Source organism: Ahaetulla prasina, chromosome 6 (assembly GCF_028640845.1).
Source record: "Ahaetulla prasina isolate Xishuangbanna chromosome 6, ASM2864084v1, whole genome shotgun sequence".
Lineage (NCBI taxonomy): Eukaryota > Metazoa > Chordata > Lepidosauria > Squamata > Colubridae > Ahaetulla > Ahaetulla prasina.
Window position 1 is genome coordinate 62,004,228 of NC_080544.1, and position 25,012 is coordinate 62,029,239.

A 25,012-nucleotide genomic window follows, 5' to 3' on the forward strand; every position below is an offset into this window, starting at 1 on the left:
TTGATGAAAGGCCTGTGCAGGATAGGCTTAAAGCCAGCTGGAGAGATACTCCTGTCTGTCAAGACACCCTCATTACTACCTCTCTGATCTTCTAGCTTAGGGGACTTCAGTGCTATTGATCTTTGGAAAAGAAGAAAGATTAATGCAACAAATTCCTGCTACATGACTCTGACTGACTGGATTGGGCTGCTTTCTTATGTCCAGGTAATTTATACTCTGCGCACTTAATTTCTACTCACCCCCTATTCTATAATGCCCCCCTGCCTTTTATATAGAAAACATAAGCGTTCAGTGTGTTATGACTTTTCAGTTCCTTCAGTTCCTCAACTTTGAAAAAAAATAATCTTCCATGGATATGGATTTGTTGAGCTAAAGCTTTGATCAAATTGTAAATGGGGAACCAAGGCATTAGAAGCTCTTTACCATTTTTTCTTGTTTTATGACTGCTTTCCAGTTATAGCTTCCTCTGGTTTTGCAGACGAAGCTGGCTCAGAGAATGAATAACTGCTTTGCAAATTCACGGGGCCTGTGGTGCACCTGTGCCTGTCAGTGACATGCTGGGGTTAGCCCAACCTTTCAGCAGGAGCAGTGTGAGAGACAGGAAGAATCCTGTGTTTACCACAGATCTGTACAGGCTCAAAGTTTATCTGAAAATGCATTGATATATCCTCATCTAGGAGCAGACAACTGTTGCATTGCAGGTATGGGAATAACATTTTGTTCTGATTAGAAGGCTGCTCACAACAAAATTATTAATTGCCATACTATAAGTCCTTTCTTTTGTAAGGCTATGATTTCAGATCTAAGGCTATTATGGAACAGGATTTATCCTTCTTATTGATGTTCTGTTCACTGCAAGCCAGTCCTGGTGGGCTATTCACCTAAATCAGTGGTTCTCAAATATTTTGATCTCTGGACTCCTTTACATTCTTAAAAATGACTGAAAGCCCCAAAGACCTTTGGTTTGTGGGAGCTATATGTATATATTTGTTTGTACTGAATTAGAAATACTAAAATATTATTTATTTGATTTCACGCACCCCCTAGAAAAGATTTTGGGGAACCTCAGAGTTCCTCAGACCACATTTTGAAAAACACTGACTTAGATGAACAGTCCTGGGTCCAAAGAATTCTTGGTCCAGTCGCAGGTCTGTTTTGATTTGCTCTGTATCTCCAGCAGCTCCATGTTCTTGTAGGAAGTTGTTAGTTATAACTGACTGTTTAAATCACAGGAAATGGTGGAAAAGTCTGAAGATGATGATTGTAAGGGAAATGATGAAATACTTTGGTAAGGCAGGGGAAGAATACATACAGAGAAGTATTGGGAGCCTAGATCAGGGGTCTCCAACCTTGGTTCCTTTAAGACTTGTGGACTTCAACTCCCAGAATTGAAGCTGGCTGAGGAACTCTGGGAGTTGAAGTCCACAAGTCTTAAAGGGACCAAGGTTGGAGACCCTGGCCTAGATGATAAAATGAAAAAACTGTGTGATGATAAGAAACTACCTTCTTTAGATTTTGAATGTGGCCTTCAGACTTGGGCAATTTTTGTGATACATAGAAAGGAATCATTGGCTGAAGCTCTTCCAACCAATCCATGGCAGCACGAGAAGTGGTGCTTTTCATAGGACCCTTTAGGGATGCCCACATTCTAATTCTATTGGCCTCACATTATTTTTGGCTTATTAGCCTGACTTATCTCTATGATGCATATGCAAACTCTTGTCTCTGAAGCTCTGAATTATGTTTTTAATTAGAACTCACCTCAGCTGTGAAGGAGTAAACTGCATCTGGGGATTGCTCAGTCTTGTGTTATGCTGCAGCTTCAGCTACTAATGCATTCCTCCTGATTGGTAGGTGGGTTGATGATATGCTTGCTGTCTTTGCACCTCCATGGCCTGAATCCTTTTCCCTAGAAAATGTTTGATCAACCTAGGGCCTTGAGCAGCAGGTGGTCTTTGCAGTGCTTTGGGGGTATAAACTCTTCTGATGTCTTTCCTGCTTTGTTATATTTATAATGTGCTCCCTGTCTAGCATGGCTGGCGGGCGGGCTGGCAGCAAGATATGAAATATGAATGGAAAACCTACAATAGGGAATCCCAGAAGGTTTGCTACCTGAAAGTCCCTTCAGCATTATCACTGCCATACTCTCATGGGAATGTTGGGAATTTCTCCTTGATTCTTCCCCTCTCCTGAGTTCTGGATGCTTCAGAAGGATTAAAAGGAGATGATGAAAAGCCACAATGCTGTTTCAAGGGGACAAAAATTATCAGTTATGGAGATGATGGATTCCCTTTCACCTGATATATTCAAGCAGAGGCTAAAATGTTCTCTTTTAGGGGAGTTTTGCTTTGAATTGCTGTCCTGAGCAAGATGAATTCCATAAACCAACCGGTTACTAGTGCAGTTTTACATGGATGAACTGCAACATATATATAATTACTTGAGCTGACATATTTTGGACCAGCTACAGCTTTTTGGATTCTCTTTGAGGGCAATCCCATGGAGAGTACATTGTAACAATCCAAGTAGGAGAAGCGTGAAGCAGGAGATACCTTGAAAAAAGCATGCTGCTCCAAGAAAGAACAATGGCATACTAGGTGAGCCGTGCAAAGTTTTTTTCAGCCACAGGTGCTACCTGTTCTTTGACCAGGAGCTGTGAGTCTAGGAAGAGCCTCAAGTAATAATCTAGTTCAGTTTGAGAGAACACAACTTTGTCCAAAACCAGCAGAGATAGAATAACCTTTTTGGGAGTATGCCTCTACCTTTTTGGGAGCGAACACAGGATTATTCCTCCCCATCCAGATCTTGTTAGCCTCTTAAGTACTGCAACAGCATCACCTGTTCAACTCAGGACTAAGATGTATTGCTTGGTATCATCATATTGATATATAGATTCTGTTGATGGATGGATTAATATACATTTCTCTTCAAATGTGCCTACAATCAATAAAATGCTTTCTATGTGCTGCACCAGTTCTTTTCTTCTGTTTTGGAAACCTGCAGAACTAAACAACCCATTCAGATACCATTTCTTTTCAATTCTTTGTATGATAGCAGCATCTAGAAAATAGAATAGAATAGAATAGAATTTTTTATTGGCCAAGTGTGTTTCGACACACAAGGAATTTGTCTTGGTGCATATGCTCTCAGTGTACATAAAAGAAAAGATACGTTCATCAAGAATCATAAGGTACAACACTTAATGATAGTCATAGGGTACAAATAAGCAATCAGGAATCAATCAATATCAATATAAATTGTAAGGATACAAGCAACAAAATTACAGTCATATAGTCATAAATGGAAGGAGATGGGTGATAGAAATGATGAGAAGAAATGCTGTGTAGAATGAGAAATGATATTAACATCTAGGGCTATTCATATTTCAGTTAAGAGTCATCATATACCAACTGTATGCCAGACATTCATATAACACCTCTGTCATTAATTTTTGCATGTGACAGAGTTCATAACTAGCACCTCACTTGTGATATAACACCTATAGTCTAGTTCCTCTAAGACATCTGAAGTTGTAATTTCTCTAATTTTCTCCTCTGAAAATACAAAGATGATAAATACAAGTATTCCTTCATTGCATGTGATTAATGTGGAGGTTTAAGAGTGAAAATCTACTTGATTACTCAGAGAGAAGTCTCATTGTATTCAGTGAAGTAAGCCCCAGATTAGTACAGTATACACAAATTGCAGCTTTTTTCCTAACTGTATTTTCCCTCAAATTATGTGAGATATAAACATATATATGATTTCAGTATGAGAATTCATGAACTGCTCTAGCTCCCAATAGACTTCTGGATTCAATTCAAGGTTGTTCCTCTAAAACTGCACATACAGGGCTACCTTTTTCAAATTATTTCTGCCTTTCCCACATTCTAATAGGGGGACATATACCCTTCCATTGTCCCTTAAAGCAAAATCACCTGATGGGATTCAGAAGGCAAGCATTTTCTTTGCAACTGCCCTCTGGAATGATAGCCCTCACTCCCCTGATTGATCCTAACCCTGTAAACTTTTAGGAAGGCATTAAGAACTTGGTTTTCCCCCTGGATGCTAGGGCCAGGATGTTAGGCTGCTAGGGCCAGGATCTTACCTTGCAAGGTGTATATAGGGTTCCCAATTTTCTATTTTTTTTTAGATTTTATCCCATCTTTTTTCATATTCAAGTCAAGCAGCAAACATACCAATATTTCCCTACTAATCCTTCAACATCTCTGTGAGGTGACTTGGGCTGAGAAAAAGTGATTGGCCAAAAGTCACACAGGTGGTTTTTCATGTCAAAGGAGCACTAGAACTCATAATCTCCTGGTTTCTAGATCAGCATCTTAACAATTACACCAAACTGATTCTCAGCTTTTACAATTGTAGTTTGAATTGTAATTTAATTTTTGGTTATTCTTTATTGATATATGCCATTCAGCTACACTTATCTGAATTGGAATTAGATAAATAAATCTCAAGAGACATATTAGGTTATGGCACAGATTACCTAATATGCAGTGGAATTACTCCACTGATCCTTTAAGAAACTGATATAATCCTAGTGCACTACTGGTAACAATTACAACTTCTATGTCAAGAGTGAAATTTCCATTATTTTCAGCCATTGGCATTCTGGTTGGAGTCAATGAAATTGATTTTGATCAAGAGTATTTCTACAGTGCTAACAGCAGTTCCTTATCATTTCCCCCCTGTTATTTAGAGACAGGATGAGAAAAACATATTGAAGCACACAGGGTTCAGGGGTTACCTGTAGGGTTTATATTGTCAATTTAGACACTGATAGGAACAGCTGCACAGCAGGAACTGGAATAATGTGTCCTTGAGTAATTACTTGCTTGACAGTAGACTACTGAGATTGTGGAAGCAGTCTACATTTTTCCCTAATTCTAACAAAACACTGCATTGTCTATCAGTTACAGAAAGAGACAGCATATTATACTGAGTTTTGATTTATTGAGTAAGCCCCCAATTAGTTATACCATGCTATACCATAAATCATTATTTGGCAGTTCAGTTGAACACCCGACTTTCTGGGTAAAGATGTCAGTTTTGCCAAAAATGGACAGATTCCTAGATTTGAAGTGGAAAAAGTACAAGGCAAAAAAATCAAACCACGGAAGGTACAGGGAAAAGAAGCACTTGAATTGAATCACAGTAGATATTAGAAAGGGCTGTGCTTCATATTGAGAGAGGATAATCACTTGTTTTAAATGACTTAAAAACAATATGAATAAAAGGGTTTTAGGTAGCTGTGTCAAGATGTGTGTTTAAAGAATCAGCACATCCTGCTTCTTCAGGATCAAAGATGCCCCAGGAACCATTTGTGGAGGTATGAATATTATCCTCAACCTGTCCCTGGCATACTACAAAGGCAACTTCCTTCCGTCTTTTCTTGCTTCTCAACAAAAATAACTTCTATCAGTACATGTGATGCTTGTGGAACTTCATTTCATTGTTGGCAATGCTGCCACTTCAATTACTTAATAGATGTTGTAGTGAGCATACTTCCTTCCCTCTGGCCACTGGTCATTGCCCTCCATGACCATTTCATCTGGGACTGGTGAGCTGCCTGCCCTTCAATAAGAACCTCCCACATAAAGCCTCACCCTCCTTCAGTTTATGAGGTATATTTTAGGTCTTATTTGGATGCTTTATCTGAAATGTATCACAGTTTTGGAATATAAATATACTGCTTCCAGTGTAGGTGATCATTTGTGTTTTTCTAAATAGTTCATGAATTTTAGTGAGCATAAGGAGGTGAAATGATAGTTGATCTTTTAGCCCCAGCCTTCAATTTACAGAGCTATATTCCACATAAATGCAGCAATTCAGTGCCATTTTGTCTGTTTTAATGCTATTTTGACTACTCCAAAATAGAGTAGTCTATGGGAGACTTCTGGGTGCAGTGGCCATTTTCCAGTTAGCCTTACACATGAGGGATTTTTAGGACCTAGGGAAAAATTCACAAAGAGCAGGTGGCATCTGTATCTGAGAAAGCAGACAAAGTTATCCTGCTTTGTTGGACAAACTTTTTCCTCTGGATGATTAGATTAGACCAACACTATCATGATGGATCACCTGACTGTGAAACGGACTAAAAGATCAGTGAATACAACATATTCTGGCATAATATGACAACATAGACATGGCTTATCTGTTAAAAGGATAAAACGTTACTTTAACACTAGAATAGAACATTTTAAGCTGCCTCAACTATGGGCTCGAGATGAGATGAAGATATAACAGTAACAAAAGGTTGCCAGGAAATGCTTTTTTCATGGTGAAATGCAAGTCAGGAAAGGACTAGACATCTAGCTTTACCTGACATATTTGTGATACTTTGGATTTGATTCATTCATTTCTTCTGAATATTGTGGCAGGTTCAAATGATGGAGGTTGGTGGGCATTATTAGCATGATCTGAGAGGCACATTACATGAAAACAATATTTGCATTGGGGTTCACATTTGTCTGACAACAGCAGATGGATATGGACAAAATAATTATTCAAAATGCTTTAAATCCATCTGCTGTTCAAGATCTTATCATAATTTCTTTGTGTTCCTGATAAATGATTCATAACATAATAACAGATTCTTATAATGCATTGATATCCTGGCTATGTCTATAGAGTTTACCTCTGTATGTTTTATTTTTACATTAATTAATGTAATTACATTACATTATATTACATTAATACAATTCTGCTACTTGAAAAGTGATTATATAATTAGAGTAGTATTGGAATTAATGGTGAAATATGTACATGCATATACACAACAATTATACAACTCTTTCCTTTCTAGCCCTATAGATGGTTTAACTTATGCTTACTTTGTAGTTGCTAAAGTATAATAAGTGATGGATCGAATAAGGAAATGAACAATAACTCTGATTAAGATACAAAAGTTCCCAGAAGAGCTTTTAGCTTAGGGGAATTCATGGATAAATATTCTGTATTTTTCACAATGCATAATTAGATTCATAGCTTCGAGAAAGTATCCTCTCTCAACAGATTGCATCTGTTTTAGGCAAGAACTAATTATTCAGTGTGGCTAAATAGATTCCCACCAGTCCAGCTTCCAGGGTTTTTTGGATGGGGTGGGGAACAGGGCGGGATGCTGATGAAGCTTTTAGGAAGCAACAGTGATTATTTTGCTACTTTTCTCATACACACTCATTCTCAAGTTTTTTTATTTGGAAGAATTGTCAGTTGTTTCTTATGTGAGAAGTCCTAATAATGGCAAGATCATACATCAGATATTGCCTTGTACTTAGAAGACCCTAAGGTTTCTTGAATTCTCCTTCAAAAGAACTAGGAAGGCCTCTGTCTCTGAATAGATAATACTAGTCTAAATAGCCCAGCAGTCAAACTTGACACAGTAAGCTCGATCGGCTCAGATGCAGTTCTAGCCTCTCTCCCCAGTAGAGGCTGAGATCACTACTTGGCCCAACTAGATGGTGAAAGAGAATGAAAATGTACTGTACCATCTGCCTGCCCTGCTTGCTACCTGCAGAAAAACAGTTTCCTCAAACACTGAGGCCTCCAGCAGAGGATTACGCAGGATTGCATCAGTTGCTTGAGCTCAAGACCTCATCCCTGGTGGGCTGGCTGCCAAAATTTTGCTCCAGAAAAAAAACTGCCCCTCTCGGTGGTCTTGGGGTTAAGTGCATCCTACTCTGAATGTTTGTGTTTTGTTAAGCCAACTTTATTAAATGTTAAAGATAGAATACAAATTAACGAAGAACTGAGCAAAATAATATAACAGCAACAATAATGGGGAGGAATCCCTTTTTTGTATTATTGTTAGCTTATGAATATATATATTTAAATAAATAGGACCTGGGGCCTGGTTGTTTGTGGAACAACCTCCCCGAGGGTGACTGCCTATTCCACCAGGTTAGGTGGCGTGAGCACACTACAGATCCCTTCCCTTAAATGTTGCCATTTGGTGTGACATTGGAGAGATGCCTTTTACATGGTTGCTCCTACCCTTTGGAATAGCCTCGTCCTTCAGATTCAGAGAAGTCACCTTATTAGCCTTCCAAAGGGCTGTGAAGACCTGTTTTTTGGTCCAGGGTTGAAACTAGGCTAGTTCCTAGAACCTAGCAAAAATAAATCTGTGTAGAGTTTATGGAATATTGCAGCACTGTGATAGAGAAATATGATTTGGTTGGTTTTATTCTGCTTTTACTGTTTATTATTGTGAGCTGCATAGGATAATCATGTATACGATGGACAGATATATAAGTTTCTAAATAAACAAGAAAATACAACTTGGGCCATGGAAAAAAGAGAAGCAGATCAATGACTAAGTTTCCTTTCATGTTATAGCCTAATTGAGGAAGTCAAGGTGGCAATGATTGTGGCTTCTCCAACTTAAAAAACAAATCAGTTGCTGGGAAAACATACTTTGTCCAACATTTAATCCTGAATGCTAATCTGGTGTATGTGTATTTCAGATATCTGCTTGAAAGAAAACGTTAGAGTTCAACTCCGCCAGATTTGTCTTCTGAGTTATTTTATAGTATAACAGGCTGAAAATGAAAAGTTTGAAAGGAAGTGATCATAAACTATAGAAATTCCATCTTGCTGACGAGATGTTTCATTTGGCACATTGCCAAATGCTGTGTTTGGATGGGGAGGATAGCGCTGAGATAGCAATACAGTCCTGGATACCATGTAGCTCTTAACCACAACAAATAGGCTCCCCTTTTTCTCCCTGTAGTGAAGTTCCACTATAACAAGTAAGGGGTTAGGAAGTAGATACCTGGGGCTTAGTGTTTTGTAAAAGTCATTTTTCCTCCTGGAGAAAAAAAAAATCTCAGAAATAGAACGACAGAACCAAATTTCTGCTTCAAGAAAGGAGTTGCAGACCATAATAAATGTGTTAATGGGAATGTCTTATTCATGGATCCAAAGGCAGAAGTGTTGCTATAGAAACCACATCATATCCCTTTCTGCCAGCTGGAGAAGACTTGTGGTTAACAACATGAATGGAATGACAGACATGTGGCAAAGGAATAGATGTACTCAGCTGGTCTATGAGATAGTTGCAGAAAGAGAAAAGGAGGGACCAAGTAGCTTCTGGTGGCTGCATTGGCACAATATGCTGATTAAACTAGGATATCCAAAGTAACCCAATTATTTCAGTTTCTAGAACACATGGAAGCACATACCAGCCAATCACATTTTACAAAGTAGCAAAGTTCATTGCCCTTATTTTTTTTCTTTACTAGAGTTCCAATTATTGCTGCATTCTTGATTATTTTTGAGTTATGTAAAATTCCTTCTCTACATTCTATAAGAGTAGCTGCAATGAAATATGTCTTGTAGTAGCATCTATAAACTAAACAGTGTAGCCTGAGCCCAGAAAGTAGGCATAACTTTGTGCTATAAGACATTGTTGTTGGTAGATTTCCTTTTTCACACAGGGCCACTGATTTGTAAGGCATATTTCCTTCCCAAAGGCAGCTTATGTTGTACTGTGAAATTTGTTTTTAAATCTTTAGGAAAATGGTAGGAGCCAAAAAAAAAAAAGTCCTCTGAGTTTGGCTTTGTAATCTGAGCTGCAGAAAGATTTAGTTCTTACCAAACTATAACACATTGATTTAAGATATAAAAATCACAATTAATATAAGAATTTTCCTTTCTCATTCTACATTCCTATTCAGTGTGCGCTGTCCACAGGGCCTATCACAGCAAAGTGTTTAATCATTGCTCCATAATTAAAACACACATCCTTTCCCTGTGCTGTTCCCAGACCTGCTTTTTTCTAGGAGCATTCATAGGGATAAGGAATGTGAAGATTGTAACAAGCATCATAATGTCATCATACAATTCGCAGAAGTTACATCTGACACTTTGCACCATGATATGATTGACATAAATTACATTATTCATGCCATTGTGTAGTGATGTCATGCTGCACATGACATCACTGTAAGGTCTACTTGCACCTTCCCTAACTCAGGCAGTCCCAACCATCCTATCTCTTTGTTTCCAAATTGTGATACCTGAATGTGTTTCTTAGATAGATTTCTTCTGCAGTTTTTTTGGCAACAGCATGGAGCATTGCCTTTACTTCCCAGACTAGTCTACAGGTCTACCATAACTTGATAGTCTTTTATAAAATAGGACCAACAGAACAAAAGAAATAGAAAAGCAGTTTTAGAGCAAAGTTCTCAGCACAGCAAATAAAAGTTAAATAAAAACAAAAGAAAGTTAAAAATAACATAATACATAAAACTCACTGTAAACAACTTGTGGCCCAGGGCCATAAGCAGCTTATGGGTCCCTATTTTGAGTTCCTTGACTATAATTGCTACAAATCAGAACCTCTATTTTCTGCTGTTTTCAGGCAGGACACGCATTAAAAAAAATAGCATACCTCTAAATTAAGTTTAACAGATTAAAAATAAGCAATGCTTCTTTTTCATCTAGAGAAAAACAGAAAATCCAAGGCTTATTGACATATGCAGCAAAGTCTCCCTCTGCCTTGCCTACAGTTGTTCTCCGTTTCTCCTCCTCACAAATGTTGAAGGAAGCCTCCAGGCATAGAAAATTCTAAAGCTTTTCTTTGGCATCATTCACTTGCTAGAACTCCTAATGAGATGTCTGTCTAGCTTATATATTAATAATGTGATGCCCAACCATAATTAGTCAAACAACTGTGAGATTTTAGAACTTTCAAGAGCATCCTCTCTTTTCATAACAGAGGTCACAATAATTTAAACAGTTCAGTGACTGTGAGGGAACAAAACGAATTGCTTAGCTAGACAGAAAATGAAAATAGACAGAAAGAATTATGTAAAGCTTCTGACACTAAACAATTGCAGGGGATAAGTATGAGGTTGAATGCAGATTTCCATTTCCTGAGAACCTCAGTTTTTGTGTTCAAATTGGGCAAAAAAACCCTTTTCATGTGAAAATAAGACCTAGAAAACCAAAGATAACTGATGAGAATTCCAAAGCCACATGGAGGTTGCAATGAAGCTGAAGGAAAAGAGTCTACACTATCATACATAACTGTTATTCCATTCCACACTCTGCAGAATTATGCAAACTAAGCAAAGGCATTAAAATAACTAAATTTGATTAATATATAGATTGTGGAATTAATCACTTGTGCTATGGAATGTGGGTCTCTTTACTGTTTCTCTGTAAATTTAAGAAACCGTATCTTAGATTTACATTAGCAAGCAAATTAATCTGACTTTTTTAAAAAAAACAACAGTTTTTCTTTGGCCCCGAGGGCAGCTATGCGACAGCTGCTATTGGGCTTTCACCAGACCAAAAAAGAATTCTGGAAGTGGGAGCAGTCTTGGCACTTTCCAGAGAAACAGTGCAATCCAAAGCCTCAGAAATTCAAGGGTGAAAAGTGCTGCCAAGCAGCTTGCTTGCTTGCTTACAAGCTCCTGCAAAAGACAAGCAGGAAATGAACGTCAGCTGAGTTCTTTTCCTAGCTCTGGCAGCTCCGCCTCTCACAGTCCCTCCCCTGAGTTCGAGCTGGATCTTGTCCCTCCAACATGGGGATGCAGGGGAGGGGGGGTGCAGCTCCCACTTAAAGCTGTTGATCCCCTCCCCTTATGATGCCGCTAACTGAGCCAGCCTGTGCAACGAAGCTGAGCTACCAACTGAGGGATCAGTTTGGGAAATGGGTCGTCAACGCTAGATGAGAGGCTGGCCTCCAGTTCCTGTTTTTCAAATAGCAAGTTTCAGGACCAAGGATAGCAACCACCCGCTCTGCGTCTATTTCCCACCGCAGGCGCCACCTCAACGCAGCAGACTGAATTCCGCCCCCGCTGGCAGCAGCTTCGAGATTTGAGCGCTTCCTCTGACTACAACACCAGGGACAGCGCCTTTTCTGGGAAAGCAGTCTTCTTCCTCACCAAATTGCTATCGTCACAGCTTCAGTCTCCCGTGTGGAGGAACAGCACTGAGCCACGTTGGTGAAACATGGCAACTGAGGTGAGCAACACCGGCAAGGTAGAACACACATGTTCTGGAGGCTGTGGCTCTGCCGAATCATTGGAGCTGCAGTCATATTTTCCTGGGTTGTGCTTATTCTCTCTGATGCTGCAGGAAGCTTTAAATCAGGCACCCTAATGTTAGCTGTTATTGGTTGTTGTAGCCTCATGTTCTTTGGTTTGTTGTGCTGAGGGTCGCTTGCATTTCCTGAGTTTCTGTTTTTTTGCAGCAAATGTACGGGTTAAATAAAGAAAGGAAGTAAAAAAAAACAAAACACCCGATGGTCTTTGAGGGCTAAGAATACCATCACTCACTCCAAAGTTAATTGTCTGATTTCCAAACGTCCCCCCCTCAAGGCAGGCAGTTGTTAAGAGGAGCAGGTGGCCCTTTGCTCAGCTGTGAATCAATGGATTTCCCTGAACACACGGGAGACACCCATAGATAGAAAACCAGAAGCCCAGGGGAGCACTCCTCAGTTGGACTGTGCTAGCAGCCCAGTCAATAGCCATGCTTGTAGGATGATAGTTATTGTGGTGCTATGAATCTGGAGGGAACAAGGTTGGGTAAGGCTGCCTTATGTCCGATGCTTTGGATTTAGTTTCAATTGTCCCTTTTGTGAACAGGGAAGAAAGAGATACAAGAGCTATGCTTTTCTAGAATAAATGGAAGCTCCATTATTCAGATTAATCAATTATGGACTCAGAAGCAGGTCCATAATATGATTTTTTTTGTTAAGATAAGGTTAAAACTGCAGTAGGAGTGGAAGGGAAAGAGATTACGAAGTGTTTTCTCTAATGGTGCTATATTCTGGTTTCAAAACTCTTTTGAAGTCAGCCCGTATCAAGAATCCTATCATTCAGTGATTTTTTTCACAATCATTATTGCTCTTGTCCCATATTTCTCATGTTCCCATTTCATCTAGTAAAATCATGTTTGTCAATAAAAGATGTGCCCCTGAACAGGAGAATTAATCTGAGTCAGATCACAAATAGCTAAAAGCTTGCTTGTTGCTAGGGGAAGGGCAGCAGTTCCTGAGGGCATGGAAGGGCGGGTGGCAGGAAGCACAAAGGACTTGTTAAAGACTTAGTGAGATATCCTTAGACCATGAAATAAAGAAAATAGATAAGTATACAAATTCTCTTTAATTCTCTTTCTCTCTCTCTCTCTCTCTCTCTCTCACACACACACACACACACACACACACACACACACACACACAATAATAGGTAGTTGTTTTTATAGTTATCTAACTTCAACTTTCTTCCACTCCTAAAGTAATTAATTTCAATTTTCAACTTCTGCTGTTGGATGTCTATGGCGATTCTCAGTCATCCAGCCCATGGTCATCCCAAAGATGCTTTTTCAAGAGGCAATTGGACACCCAAAAGTCCAGTTACCTCTTGAAAAAGCACCTTTGGGACTTCTGATCTTGGAAGATTTTCATTTAAACATAGAATAAGATAAATATTGGGTCCAATTTCTATTGAGGAAATCAGGGTTACTTTCAAATTCAGTACATCTGTTAGTTTTCTAAATACTTAGGAAGTTTTATTGAATTGGATGATCTCATATTTAAACTAATAAAACTTGTTGGACCTTTAAGAACATAAAAATAGCTTTCCTGGCCCATTTTTGTCTAACGTTATGATGTTATAACCTGTTATTTCATTTTGAATCACTTCAACTTCTAGGGTCAAGCAACGTATAATGTGAGAAATAAACTTAAAGGCAGCAACACTGAGTCTTCAACACTAATATTTCTTAAACTGCCCACTATGAATTGATTAAGTAGCCATCATGTGATGATAATGCTAATGAATTTTACATAAACTTCATATAAAATTCAATGCATCCTATTTTCAAATCATATTGCATCTGCTCCAAGTTTGATATCATCCACAACTTTAGCCAATTCAATGCTTTTAATGCAACCACAGGCTAAGAAATTGAGTCTTATAAGGAGATGGTTATTAAGTGAGCTCTTACAATGCAGAGGTTTCCCTCTATGGATGGGAAAAGGAAATAATCCTTATTAATTTAGGCTTGTCCTGTTTAATTCTGATTGTATTTCAACAAGTTGTACTCACTTAAAGGCTATTGTATGTGTGTGTGTGTGTGTGTGTGTGTATAATGTGAAATATCCAATAACATATCATCTTTGGTAACATGCTTGAACATCTTCATTCAGGTTGCTAATTTAAGTTATTTTCTATTTTGTGACCTTAGTTAACAAAAGAACCCCCACTTATCTTAATAACCATACACTAGTCTAAATGTAGATCACTAATGCATATTTCAGTATGTCCTGAGAACATGATCTTTACATTGGACTCAAATATAAATAATTGAGATTGAAATCCAGTTATATCACCATTTAACCCTGATGTTTATTGGGTGGCTTGAGGAAAATATATTCTTTCAGCTTGATATGCTCTATGATTATAATGAGAACCAAGTTCTGATGATCCCAATCAGAACTGAAATAGGACCATTCTGTGTCTGCTATTTGAATGGTGAAAAAAATAGAATTAAGAAATAGTGGAATATTGGTTTTCTCAATTTCAACTCTCAAAAGATCCTTTAATGCTTTGGGAGGGTGTAGCATGGAAATGTATAATAAATATGTTAGACTATTTTAATTATATTTTGACTAATTAAGAAGATATTTATCTAAATCATTAGGTAATAAAGTAATATTTTTCATTTAAAATGTGCAAATTCAAATTTTTAACTGAAGTATGCAGTATACTTAGAAGCACTTGCAGATAACTGCCTGAAAAGCTTATACAAAAATAAATACCTCTGAAGATGGTGCCAAAATGACTCATGAAACATTATCTAAAAACAATTTCAGCATTCTATCCATATCCTATTAGTATGCATTTTAATGCAGATATTAGTGATAGTTCCAATTGTTCCTATTACAGTATATGCAATGATCAGTAACTATGTACATACATAGTTGAATGATCACCTGCCTGAGTGGTGCTGATGGTACGAATCTCCATGGAAGCAGAAATCATTGAGGCTACTTAGGTCATTTATATTTTTTTAAAACAATCCTGATAATTAAGTGGCTTTCCAGTGGCTTTAAGAACAATTGATAATTCTTAAATGGTTAATTAAATAATTGAAATGTAAAAGATTAAATGCTCTAAAATGTCTTTAACACCCATACACTTTTGTGATGCTGAGTGCATTGCATTTGCTCCCTTACTACACTTACTCTTTAATATTTCCGCCCTAAGGCAGCAAACAAAACAACCTATCAGTGTATAATTTATTTTGGGGAAAACTTTAATATGCAATGAGATTAAGGGAGAATTATGTGTTGTCTCTGAATGAAAATGAAGAAAAGTACAAAGTAAAGCATAGAGCAATCCAGGAGTGAAAAAAGTCCATGCATTTGATCTGCAAGTATCAGGATACAGCGTGAGCTCCCACCAGTTCTACTATATAGGAAGATTTTCCCATGTTGTAACTTCCTGATTTCAATTTTCTTCAGGTCCACAATCTCCAAGAATTGCGGAGGAGCGCTTCATTGGCTACCAAGGTTTTTATACAGCGAGACTACAGTGATGGGACTATCTGTCAATTCCAGACCAAATTCCCTCCTGAACTGGACAGTCGGGTACAATCTGTTATTTCATATGGTTCTCCTGGCTCACACACTATAGCAAACTTTTATATCAAACCAAATGAGTAGACTGGAGCTCAGATTAAGCTATGATGTCCCATTAACATTCCATGAATGTTTCAGTGACTTCCTTATTTTATTTATTTAAAGAACTTACATGCTGCCTACCTCACCTAGGCAACTCACCCCATTAAAGCACATTATATTTTTTCCTACCAAGGGACCATAATCACCTATAAAATTAACCACTTGAATCAACTCCATCGTACCCCAACACCTGGGGGAAGAGCCAGCTCTTCAGGGCCTTCTGGTAGGCTACTAGGATGCCATTTTCCGTCCCCCAATTTCAGTTGGGAAGCTGTTGCAAAGGACTGGAGCAGCTCCAACGAAGGCACACCTCCAGGCCCCACTGAATTTACTGTAGGTGTACTTTTTTGTAGAAGGGCTGAAGTAGCAAAGTAGGAACCAAAGAATTTCAGACTAGACAGGACTGTTATGTAAACAGGATGCAAGTGTCCTCCACATTCCTGTCTGAGAAAAACAACAACAAAATGTCTGTTGCCACAAAAGAGTTCTAGGATTTAATTCCTGGGCATATTCACCCACACATTCATACAACGTTGGATTTCTGAATTCTGTCATAGTTGTTCTTTTGCATAGACAGAGTGTGTAAAAATGTTCTTACCTAACTGCATTGAGTCCTTGAAGTTCTGCTGTTAGCTAGTAACAGAGTGCAAAGGGGTGGGGTTGAGTATCTGAAGAGTTGTGAATAAATCTGACACTTTGAAGGATTTTTCCTAACTGGTTAACCAAAGCAATCACACATTAACTACACAGTAGCAGAGTGATTTCTTTCAAATAAAAATGTTCCCACATAAATGGATATTTCTTACAACATATCTCATTTAGATTTAGCAATGTTTCTGTACTGCCTTTTGGCATTTCCATAAAAGAGAACACCAGTAGTCATTAATAATGACATGTTGCACAGTGCTGGTTTTCAAATTTTTTTACTACCGGTTCTGTGGGTGTGGCTTGGTGGGCATGGTGTGGCCTGGCTTGGTGGGCAGGGCATGGTGGGCATGCCAGGGGAAGGATACTGTAAAATCTCCATTCCCACCCCATTCCAGGGGAAGATTACTGCAAAATCCCCATTTCCTCTCAATCATCTGGGACTTGGGAGGCAGAAAATAGATGGGGCGGAGCCAGGGGTGAAATGCTCCCAGTTCGCACCGGCTCACCTGATTAGGTAGCGATGGCAGCTGCTGGTTCAGAGGACCGGTAGCAAAAATCCCTGGCCCTGCCCCACTGCCTCTGCTGAGCCGCACGATCAGCAGAAGTTTTTTTTTTTTTTAAAAAAAGTTTTTTTTCAGCTGAAAACATGCCTTTAAAAGTAAAAAAAAAAACCTCTGATGATCGTGGGGCTGAGCAGAGATCATCAGAACACTTTAAAAGTTTTTTTTTTAAAAAAACCTCTTCAGCCAAAGGGGGAAAAAAGGAAAAAAAGGGGGGGGCTTTAAAAGGCTCCACTGGCCATCTCAGCTGAGTTCCTCATCACCAGAACCTTAAAAAACATGTTTTCTACATGTTAAAACAATTATTTTAAGAGGTTCTGGGCTGCTATGAAGGAACTTCAGCTGAGATCATCAGAGGAGCTGACTTTAAAACTTTTTTCCCTCTGGCGATCCCAGAGGAGTTTCTTGATCCTAGCAGGCTTCTAAAATCACTTTTTAACAGCCCCCACTTACAAGAGCCCCCACCCATGCCCACCCAATGCCCCCTCCTCACCTATAATTACTGTATACTGCTCCTTTCGGGTTGGCAACGCAATGCTTACTTCGGCTACTGATTACAGCCTGCTTTGACTTCCTGCTTTGCTGAATGAGGAACTCTGGGAGTTGAAGTCCACAAACCTAAAGCTACTAAAGTTGGAGACCCCTCATCTAAAAAAATAAATAAAGTGGCAGGGGCCATTTTGGGTGAAGTGCAGCTGCTTTTACATTGTGTGTGAGTCAGTTGTGTTGTGTGTGTGTAAAGTGTGAAAGTTGGTTTTTGGTACCTCTTATTGTTTTGTATTGTTTTTATTATGTATTGTTATTGGCCACGCCCACCCAGTCATCTGACCAACAAGCCATGCCCACCAATTAAGCCACGCCCACAGAAAGCGGTAGGGGAAATTTTTAGATTTCACCCCTGGGTGGAGCCAGTCAGAATTTTTACTACCGGTTCTCTGAACTACTCAAAATTTTTACTACCAGTTCTCCAGAACTGGTCAGAACCTGCTGAAACCCACCTCTGATGCTGCATATCACTATTATGTCATTTCCTTTCTTTTCCCATCTCAAAGATTGAGCGGCAATTTTTTGAGGAAACAGTGAAGACACTGAACAACTTCTATGCGGAGGCTGAGAAAATTGGGGGCAGCTCTTATCTGGAGGGATGTCTGGCCTGTGCCACAGCCTATTTCATCTTCCTTTGCATGGAGACCCACTATGAGAAGGTTTGGAGACATAAGAGAAGATTTACAATAGTTAATACCGTAGGTGTTTATCATGCTGTACTAAGGGCTCCCAAAGTAGGGAAACAATATCAAGATAACTATTTTAATTTTACAAGTTATTGAAATAAATAATGCGCAGTGGCCAAGCAATTTGCCCTCATTTGCACTGCGTACCATGTAATTTCTTTCTAATTATATAAATCAGAGTTCTTTTTTAAGGCTTTTAATTTTTTTTTGCTTTATTGCTTTTTAATTAAGAGGAAAAAAGAGCCAAACCCAAGGATAAAATTAATGGAGTTACATACATAAAAAGTGCTCTAATAAAAGGGAAAGAAATATGAAAGAGAAAATGATATATCATTATAACAATACACAATTACAATTTTATATGTACTTGTCTAATGCAAATATTGAAATATGTATATACATTCTGGTGAGAAAAAGGTTCCCTAAGGATGGGCTCCAGCACAATGGGCTCCAGCACGAGTCCAAAAGCTTGGAAGACTAAACTTTTGGTTTAGTGAAGTGTTAATACCACTTTATAATGCCTTGGTAATGCCTTAGTAAGGCCACACTTGGAATACTGCATTCAATTTTGGTTGCCACAATGTAAAAAGATGTTGAGACTCTAGAAAGAGTGCAGAGAAGAGCAACAAAGATGATTAGGGGACTGGAGGCTAAAACATATGAAGAATGGTTGCAGGAACTGGGTATGTCTAGTTTAATGAAAAGAAGGACTAGGGGAGACATGATAGTAGTGTTCCAATATCTCAGGAGTTGCCACAAAGAAGAGGGAGTCAAACTATTCTCCAAAGCACCTGAAGGCAGGACAAGAAGCAATGGGTGGCAACTAATCAAGGAGAGAAACAACTTAGAACTAAGGAGAAATTTCCTGACAGAACAATCAATAAGTGGAACAACTTGCCTGCAGAAGTTGTGAATGCTCCAACACTGGAAATTTTTAAGAAAATGTTGGATAGCCATTTGTCTGAAATGGTGTAGCGTTTCCTGCCTGGGCAGGGGGTTGGAAGACCTCCAAGGTCCCTTCCAACTCTGTTATTATGTTATTATTATGGATCCTGCAAATATGTATATATTTCTAATATATTTATACAGCTGTTTTTTAAACCTACCATATTCTGTATAAATGAGTCCCATTATATAATCATACTTGTCTATACAAAGTTTACATCTATATGCAATCTACTCATAAGCGGCAAGTGCAACCAGATCTTCAATTCATCAAATAAATAGAGCCATACATTTAATTTTCCAATGCTGCAAGATCAGTCTTTAGCCATAGTAAGAGCCCAGAGAATCCATTTATATTATCCAAATGTTAAATCCCAGGTACTAGATAGATAGTTCAAAAGAATATTATCCTCTGAAAATTGTAGTTTTTGTCACTTGGGTTTCCCCCCCCCCCAAGGTTGACTTAAAGTGCTACCATCCTATTATTTTACTGATAGAAGTCTACATTAGTATAAAATCAGTTTTATACAATCCTGCCACAGGCAAAATGCTGGCAAAGAAGATTACCCTTATCTATGATCCACAGAGTATGTTAAGGAGAATAGATATAGATTCCCTGACTTATACCCTACAAATGCAATGTGGCTGGAAAGAGAGGTGAGCTTTAGTAGATGATGGATCTATCTTATCTCACTCTGGATTTGTGTTTTGCACAGGTCTGGATGGTAGCACTTTAAGTCAACCCTGGGGGGCGGGGGGAAAACCTATGTGACAAAAGCTACAATTTTCAGAGGATAATATTGATATAGGTTTTAGTGCTATTTTGAATACATTTTAATAGGATTCCAAAATTATATTATTTTTGGGATATTACCAAACCCGTGTCCAGAAAGAGGATGACTGTCATCTAACAAGGCATGGAAAGAACTGCACTATGAAGCAGGAGAGGTGGGAGGGATGGTTGAGTGAACCAAAGAAAGTCCCTAAATTAGTGAATATGAACATAAAATATGATGGATAAATAAGTGCAATTAACAGTGAGCCAGGATTATTATTATTTTTGTTAATTTTTATAATAGTGCACAATTTCTAAGAGATCTTGGAACTTGTTTAATAACTTTCTTCTCAACTTTGTGCTATATATTATCTGGGAACATGAAACGGGTACTTATTTGGTTCTGATTGGTTCACTAATTATTTCTTCAGGTTCTGAAGAAGATCTCCAAGTATATCCAGGAGCAGAATGAGAAGATTTATGCACCACGAGGGCTTCTGCTGACTGACCCGGTGGAGCGGGGCATGAGAGTTGTATCCTTCTTGGTTGAAGTTAGGGATGAAAATAGAATACATTACTGCCTAAAACTAGGCAGCTAACTCTGATTTATGCTACAGACACTCCTTATAACATGTGTTATTATTTTCCTAGCCCTACCGAGATTTTGAATCATGTGGATATTATTTATTTTTCAATTTTTGTAAATGATAATGATAGTAATTCCCAAAGGGTCTTACGTTCACAATAGGATACAATAGATGACTTCATGAGCGCAACAATGATGTAATGGTCTAGGAATGGGGAGTCCTTGGTTCAAGTTCACCTTTAACAATAGATGCCAGATAAAACATACACTGTACATTTTACACAATGCACAGTTGATCTGGGTAGCTATCACCTAACTTTACCATGAAGGGAAATGAAGTGTTAAGTAAATTCTGCATCTTTCAGAGGCACATCTTTTGAGTTCACTATTGTTACCCCAAGTTGGCTCATCTCTCCCATTTATTTATTTATTTATTTCGATTTTTATACCGCCCTTCTCCCGAAGGACTCAGGGCGGTGTACAGCCATGTAAAGTGCGTTTAAATTGGTTGTTGAAGTTAAGTTATTTTCAGAGCTTGCAATAAAATTAAAGCTAAGGTTAGCATATTCTGTGCATGCATCTGCTAAGATTCCAAGTATGTTATATGAATCCAGAAGCTGAGGTCTTAGGAGGTGGACAGACTACAGTAGTGCTGTAGCTCTTCCTGGTTGTCTGCCCTACAGAAGAGTTGGACAGAGGAAGATGGACTCCACATTGACTGAAGACTTAACTATGCACTGGCTTGCCAACTTGGGATTTGGCTGTGATGTGTTAATGAATAGACAGCAACCAGTAGCTTGGCTTGGGAACAAAAAAGAGGTAAGGTGATCTGCTCTTTCTTTCTTTCTTTCTTTCTTTCTTTCTTTCTTTCTTTCTTTCTTTCTTTCTTTCTTTCGTTCTCTTTCTCTCTCTCTCTCCCTCCTCTCCCCCTGGAAAAGCAAAAAGTTGTGTGTGAGCAAAAAGAGTATAGTTACATGAATGACATAATGTAGCCATACCTGCTTAGCCAACAATGATATGACTCGCTGAGTTCCAGTAGAGAAAGTATATTTGAGAGTGGGCCTCCTTAGCTGAGTGTGGGGTGAAGCAGGATTTTCATGCATTTGTTTGGTGTCCTTATCTTCTTGCTTTCAGATTGAGATTTCTATCTATGAAGATCGTTGCAGCAGTTCCAGCTCAGGCAGCACCAGCAGCACCAGCAGCAGTGCTGGGGGAGGTGGGGGAGCAGGGGGCCGGTGACTGGCACAAAGTCCCGGCAGGGACTTATACTGCCGGGATGATGGGGTCTCTGAGATTCGCAGGCTGCGCTATCAGAGCACCCGTTTCTGAGTTCCCCCAGGGGGGTCAGGATGCCAGCAAGGAGTATCGCAACACCCCTGAGATTTACAATGGTCAGTGAAATCCTGGATCCCAGAGGATTCCTGACCTTGACTTGAGTGGCTGTTACCCCTGAAGGAGCTCAATTTCTGTGGCCGAATTCGTTATATTTTGAAATATTGGCACTTCCTATGAGTTCCTGCAGACATGATGGCACCTGATTTTCCCAGAAAGATTATTTCTCCAATTCTGTCCTCAATCTATGGGCTTATTACCTGAACCGGCTACAACTGCTAGCTGAAGTCAAGTGATCAGCAAATAGCAACCCAGCATAGTGAGCTGGGATGGGGTAGGCTGAAGAAACAGGAGATTTTTAAAAAATCAAGTTATAATCCCATGACTGAGAGTTCCTGCCTTGTTCCTTAACAGGCTACCTTAGCTCCTGCCTTTGGGTGCTATGTATATTCCTTTCCTGAACTTCAGGCATGCTATATGCTTTGAATATTCAGTGTCCATAGTGCTTCCACTTCAGTTGCCTGCATTCTCTCCTATACCTCTAGTGTTGGTACTTCCAAAACATGTCTTCACAGATGCTAGGATGTCTTCTATTCTTGGAAACCATAGAACATGCCTTATGCTCTATTTCTTTCAGGGCCCTAGAAAAGAATATAGAGTCACAGAATGGAACTGGTCCTTAGTCTGGGACAGTAGCATGAATACTACTGAAGACTATAACTTCTTCCAAATTTGGAAGTCTGCACCTCATTGACTCTGGCCAACTCCAAAAGATTTCAGTACAATTCTGGGATCATGGAGAGCATTAAAGGTATTCTGAGGCTTTAAAGGTGCATTGTGGGTAGAGGGGTGGGATAATGGTTTATCTATTGCTTAACTTAGTCCAGCCCAAGAAGTATATTTTAAGTATGTATGTAAATATCTACTATAGCTCTAACTATCTAGACTTCATCCTGGCTCTGCCTCTGAGTTGGTACACAAAGTCACAAGAAAGAATATTTCCCCAAGGCTAATAGAGTAAGTGTTTTTCTCTACAGCTTTTAACTTACTTCCCAACACTGGTGTTTTGCAATATCACCTTATCACTTGTATGCACAAGCTGTTCCTTGTGGCATGTTTTCTCATCCTGTATATAGCTGTTTGGGTCCTACAAATATTTAAGAAACTCTAGGTATTGGTGCTTCAGTGCCACTTCTCTGAGTCCCTTGGTGCCACTCTGTGAAACAAGATAGATCAAAAGAAGAGGATGCTAGGTTGTCCAATGAAGCAGTATTCAAATCATGGATGAAGTTTGTCACTACCTCCAACAACAAACAATAGATCCTTAAATACTTCCAATTTTTCACATGTTACACATCTGTCTCTGTGTAGAAGCCTCAAAGAATAAAACTGTACACATGTCTAAGGATGGGGGAATCTTAAGTTGAGTGCACACTAGGGCATTATTATTCACTGAATGCCTGGCCTGAGAAACTTTGCTGCAACTCATTGTCATTACTCAGGGGCATGGTGGGGCATCTGCTGAAAGCCCTGGTGCTAATAAAGATACATTGCCAATCATGCCATAGCAGGCATCAGTCCCCTGTCTGGTGCTTCTGTAGGATAGTTCTTGTTGCATCAATAACTGTTTCCCCACTATTTCTATCCATTGCTCCCCTTATGACTCTCACCCTTCATTGACTTGGTGAACCTGCTTCCCACATTCCTAGTAAAGTCTGAGCCATGCCAACTATGACTGCTTGCTGTTTTTGCTATTGGCCATTCCTCTCTAGGTATGGCACTTATGGATACACTGTAGAATGATGATTAAGGCCAGGCCTATAGCCTCTCCTAAAAGTTGGGGGAGAGAACAAAAAAAGGAGGGAAAAGCTTATGCGGACCTTTAAAAATAAGGAAAAATACATGTTACAGGATGGGACAGAAAGATGCCACATTAACTTTCATACTTATTGTAAATACTCATGAGGCGCAAGAGTGAAGGAGACATAAGGGATTGGAAGGGGCAACAAGTAACCAGCAGTGGGGCACCTTACAGAGATTGCGATAATAGAAGTTATAGGAGATGTGGCTACAGAATTCCCAAATGAAATAGGGTCTCTTCAGCAGCAACCATGTTAAGAATTCACTAACTACAGGAGACCACCTTGATTTTAGAATTGGATTTCCCTGAAAGTGAGAAAAGAATTGGAGATTGACCAAACCTTGTTCTCTGGGACTGGAACTGCAGAGGCTATGGCCGATGCATAGACATTAGGCCAGATGTACCCAGATGCCTTGAGCAGTTGCTCCTCATGCCATATGTTGGGTATCATTTTTGCCACATGAATCTGGTCATTACTCAACTTAATATGTCGCTACATGACAATTTCTAACAATAAATGGCAAGTGAGAAATTATCTGTGTTTTGTTCTTTTTATCAATCACCTTTACAAACAGCATATTAGTTCCCACTCTATGGCTAGTTGTTTCATGCATAATAATTCTGAATCATAGTTTCAAATGTGTGCATGACTGACTACTTAAATCGTTTAGTTAATATAAGGGCTATGTAAATCTTTCGAACAAAATGCGTCGTAAAACGTAATCATCCAATATTCTCTTAACTTTCAGTCCAAATTGCCTGTGATGGTATGTAGCTAACCAGGTCATCATTCCTAGAAGGAAAATCATCTTCCACATGGAAATTGTCTCAACAATGTGACTTGCATATACACAAAAGATGCAACCTATCTCAGAAGCACAAATTCGTATTTATCTGAATCTCATTTCAGATTAATCTAAAAAATATAAATTAGTTTAGATCATGGATCTCCAACCTTGGCAACTTTAAGACTTGTGGACTTCAACTCCCAGAGTTCCTCAGCCAGCTTCAATTCTGGGAGTTGAAGTCCACAAGTCTTAAAGTTGCCAAGGTTGGAGACCCCTGGTTTAGATTACACTTGGTAATTTTTTTCAGAGGCAATCGGAACTTCAGGGGGAGGGGGGGAAATCTGCTAATCTATTTTGCCCTCCAATATTTGCAGCTCCTGCTTTATCCTTCCATCCTCTCAGCTTCCCTCCATTTTCTTACCTTAGTTTTCTTGAAGCTGTGAAGTGAACCAGAAAAAAAAAGTGAAGATGGCTTCTTCTGCTGTCTCCTTCTCCCCTTACATTTGGTGACAATTTGTTGGACCATGAAAGTTATGAAAGAGGTATTTTAATTAATGGAGTGGATTGTGCAGA

At 39.0% G+C, this 25,012-nt stretch overlaps 1 protein-coding gene across 2 annotated transcripts; it reads left to right on the plus strand.

The window, feature by feature from the left end:
* The first annotated feature begins 568 nt into the window (after positions 1 to 568).
* On the plus strand, positions 569 to 24,470 carry GOLGA7B (golgin A7 family member B). Of its 2 annotated transcripts, XM_058188155.1 has the most exons (7): positions 690 to 701; positions 1,755 to 1,850; positions 11,786 to 11,988; positions 15,494 to 15,619; positions 17,973 to 18,125; positions 20,304 to 20,405; positions 21,593 to 24,470. In XM_058188155.1, the coding sequence occupies exons 3-7, from the start codon at positions 11,977 to 11,979 to the stop codon at positions 21,695 to 21,697; spliced, it is 498 nt and encodes a 165-aa protein (XP_058044138.1). In that variant the 5' UTR covers positions 690 to 701; positions 1,755 to 1,850; positions 11,786 to 11,976; the 3' UTR covers positions 21,698 to 24,470. The 2 variants fall into 2 exon arrangements, with proteins under 2 accessions (XP_058044137.1, XP_058044138.1); XM_058188154.1 differs by lacking the exon at positions 1,755 to 1,850 and having other exon boundaries at positions 569 to 701.
* The last annotated feature ends 542 nt before the right edge of the window (positions 24,471 to 25,012 follow it).

What these genes read in the sequence shown, in the direction of transcription:
- GOLGA7B (XM_058188154.1), top strand. An exon ending in CTCCTGAACTGGACAGTCGG is followed by an intron (nt 15,620 to 17,972) that starts GTACAATCTGTT and finishes CCCATCTCAAAG; the next exon opens with ATTGAGCGGCAATTTTTTGA. An exon ending in TGGAGCGGGGCATGAGAGTT is followed by an intron (nt 20,406 to 21,592) that starts GTATCCTTCTTG and finishes TCTTGCTTTCAG; the next exon opens with ATTGAGATTTCTATCTATGA.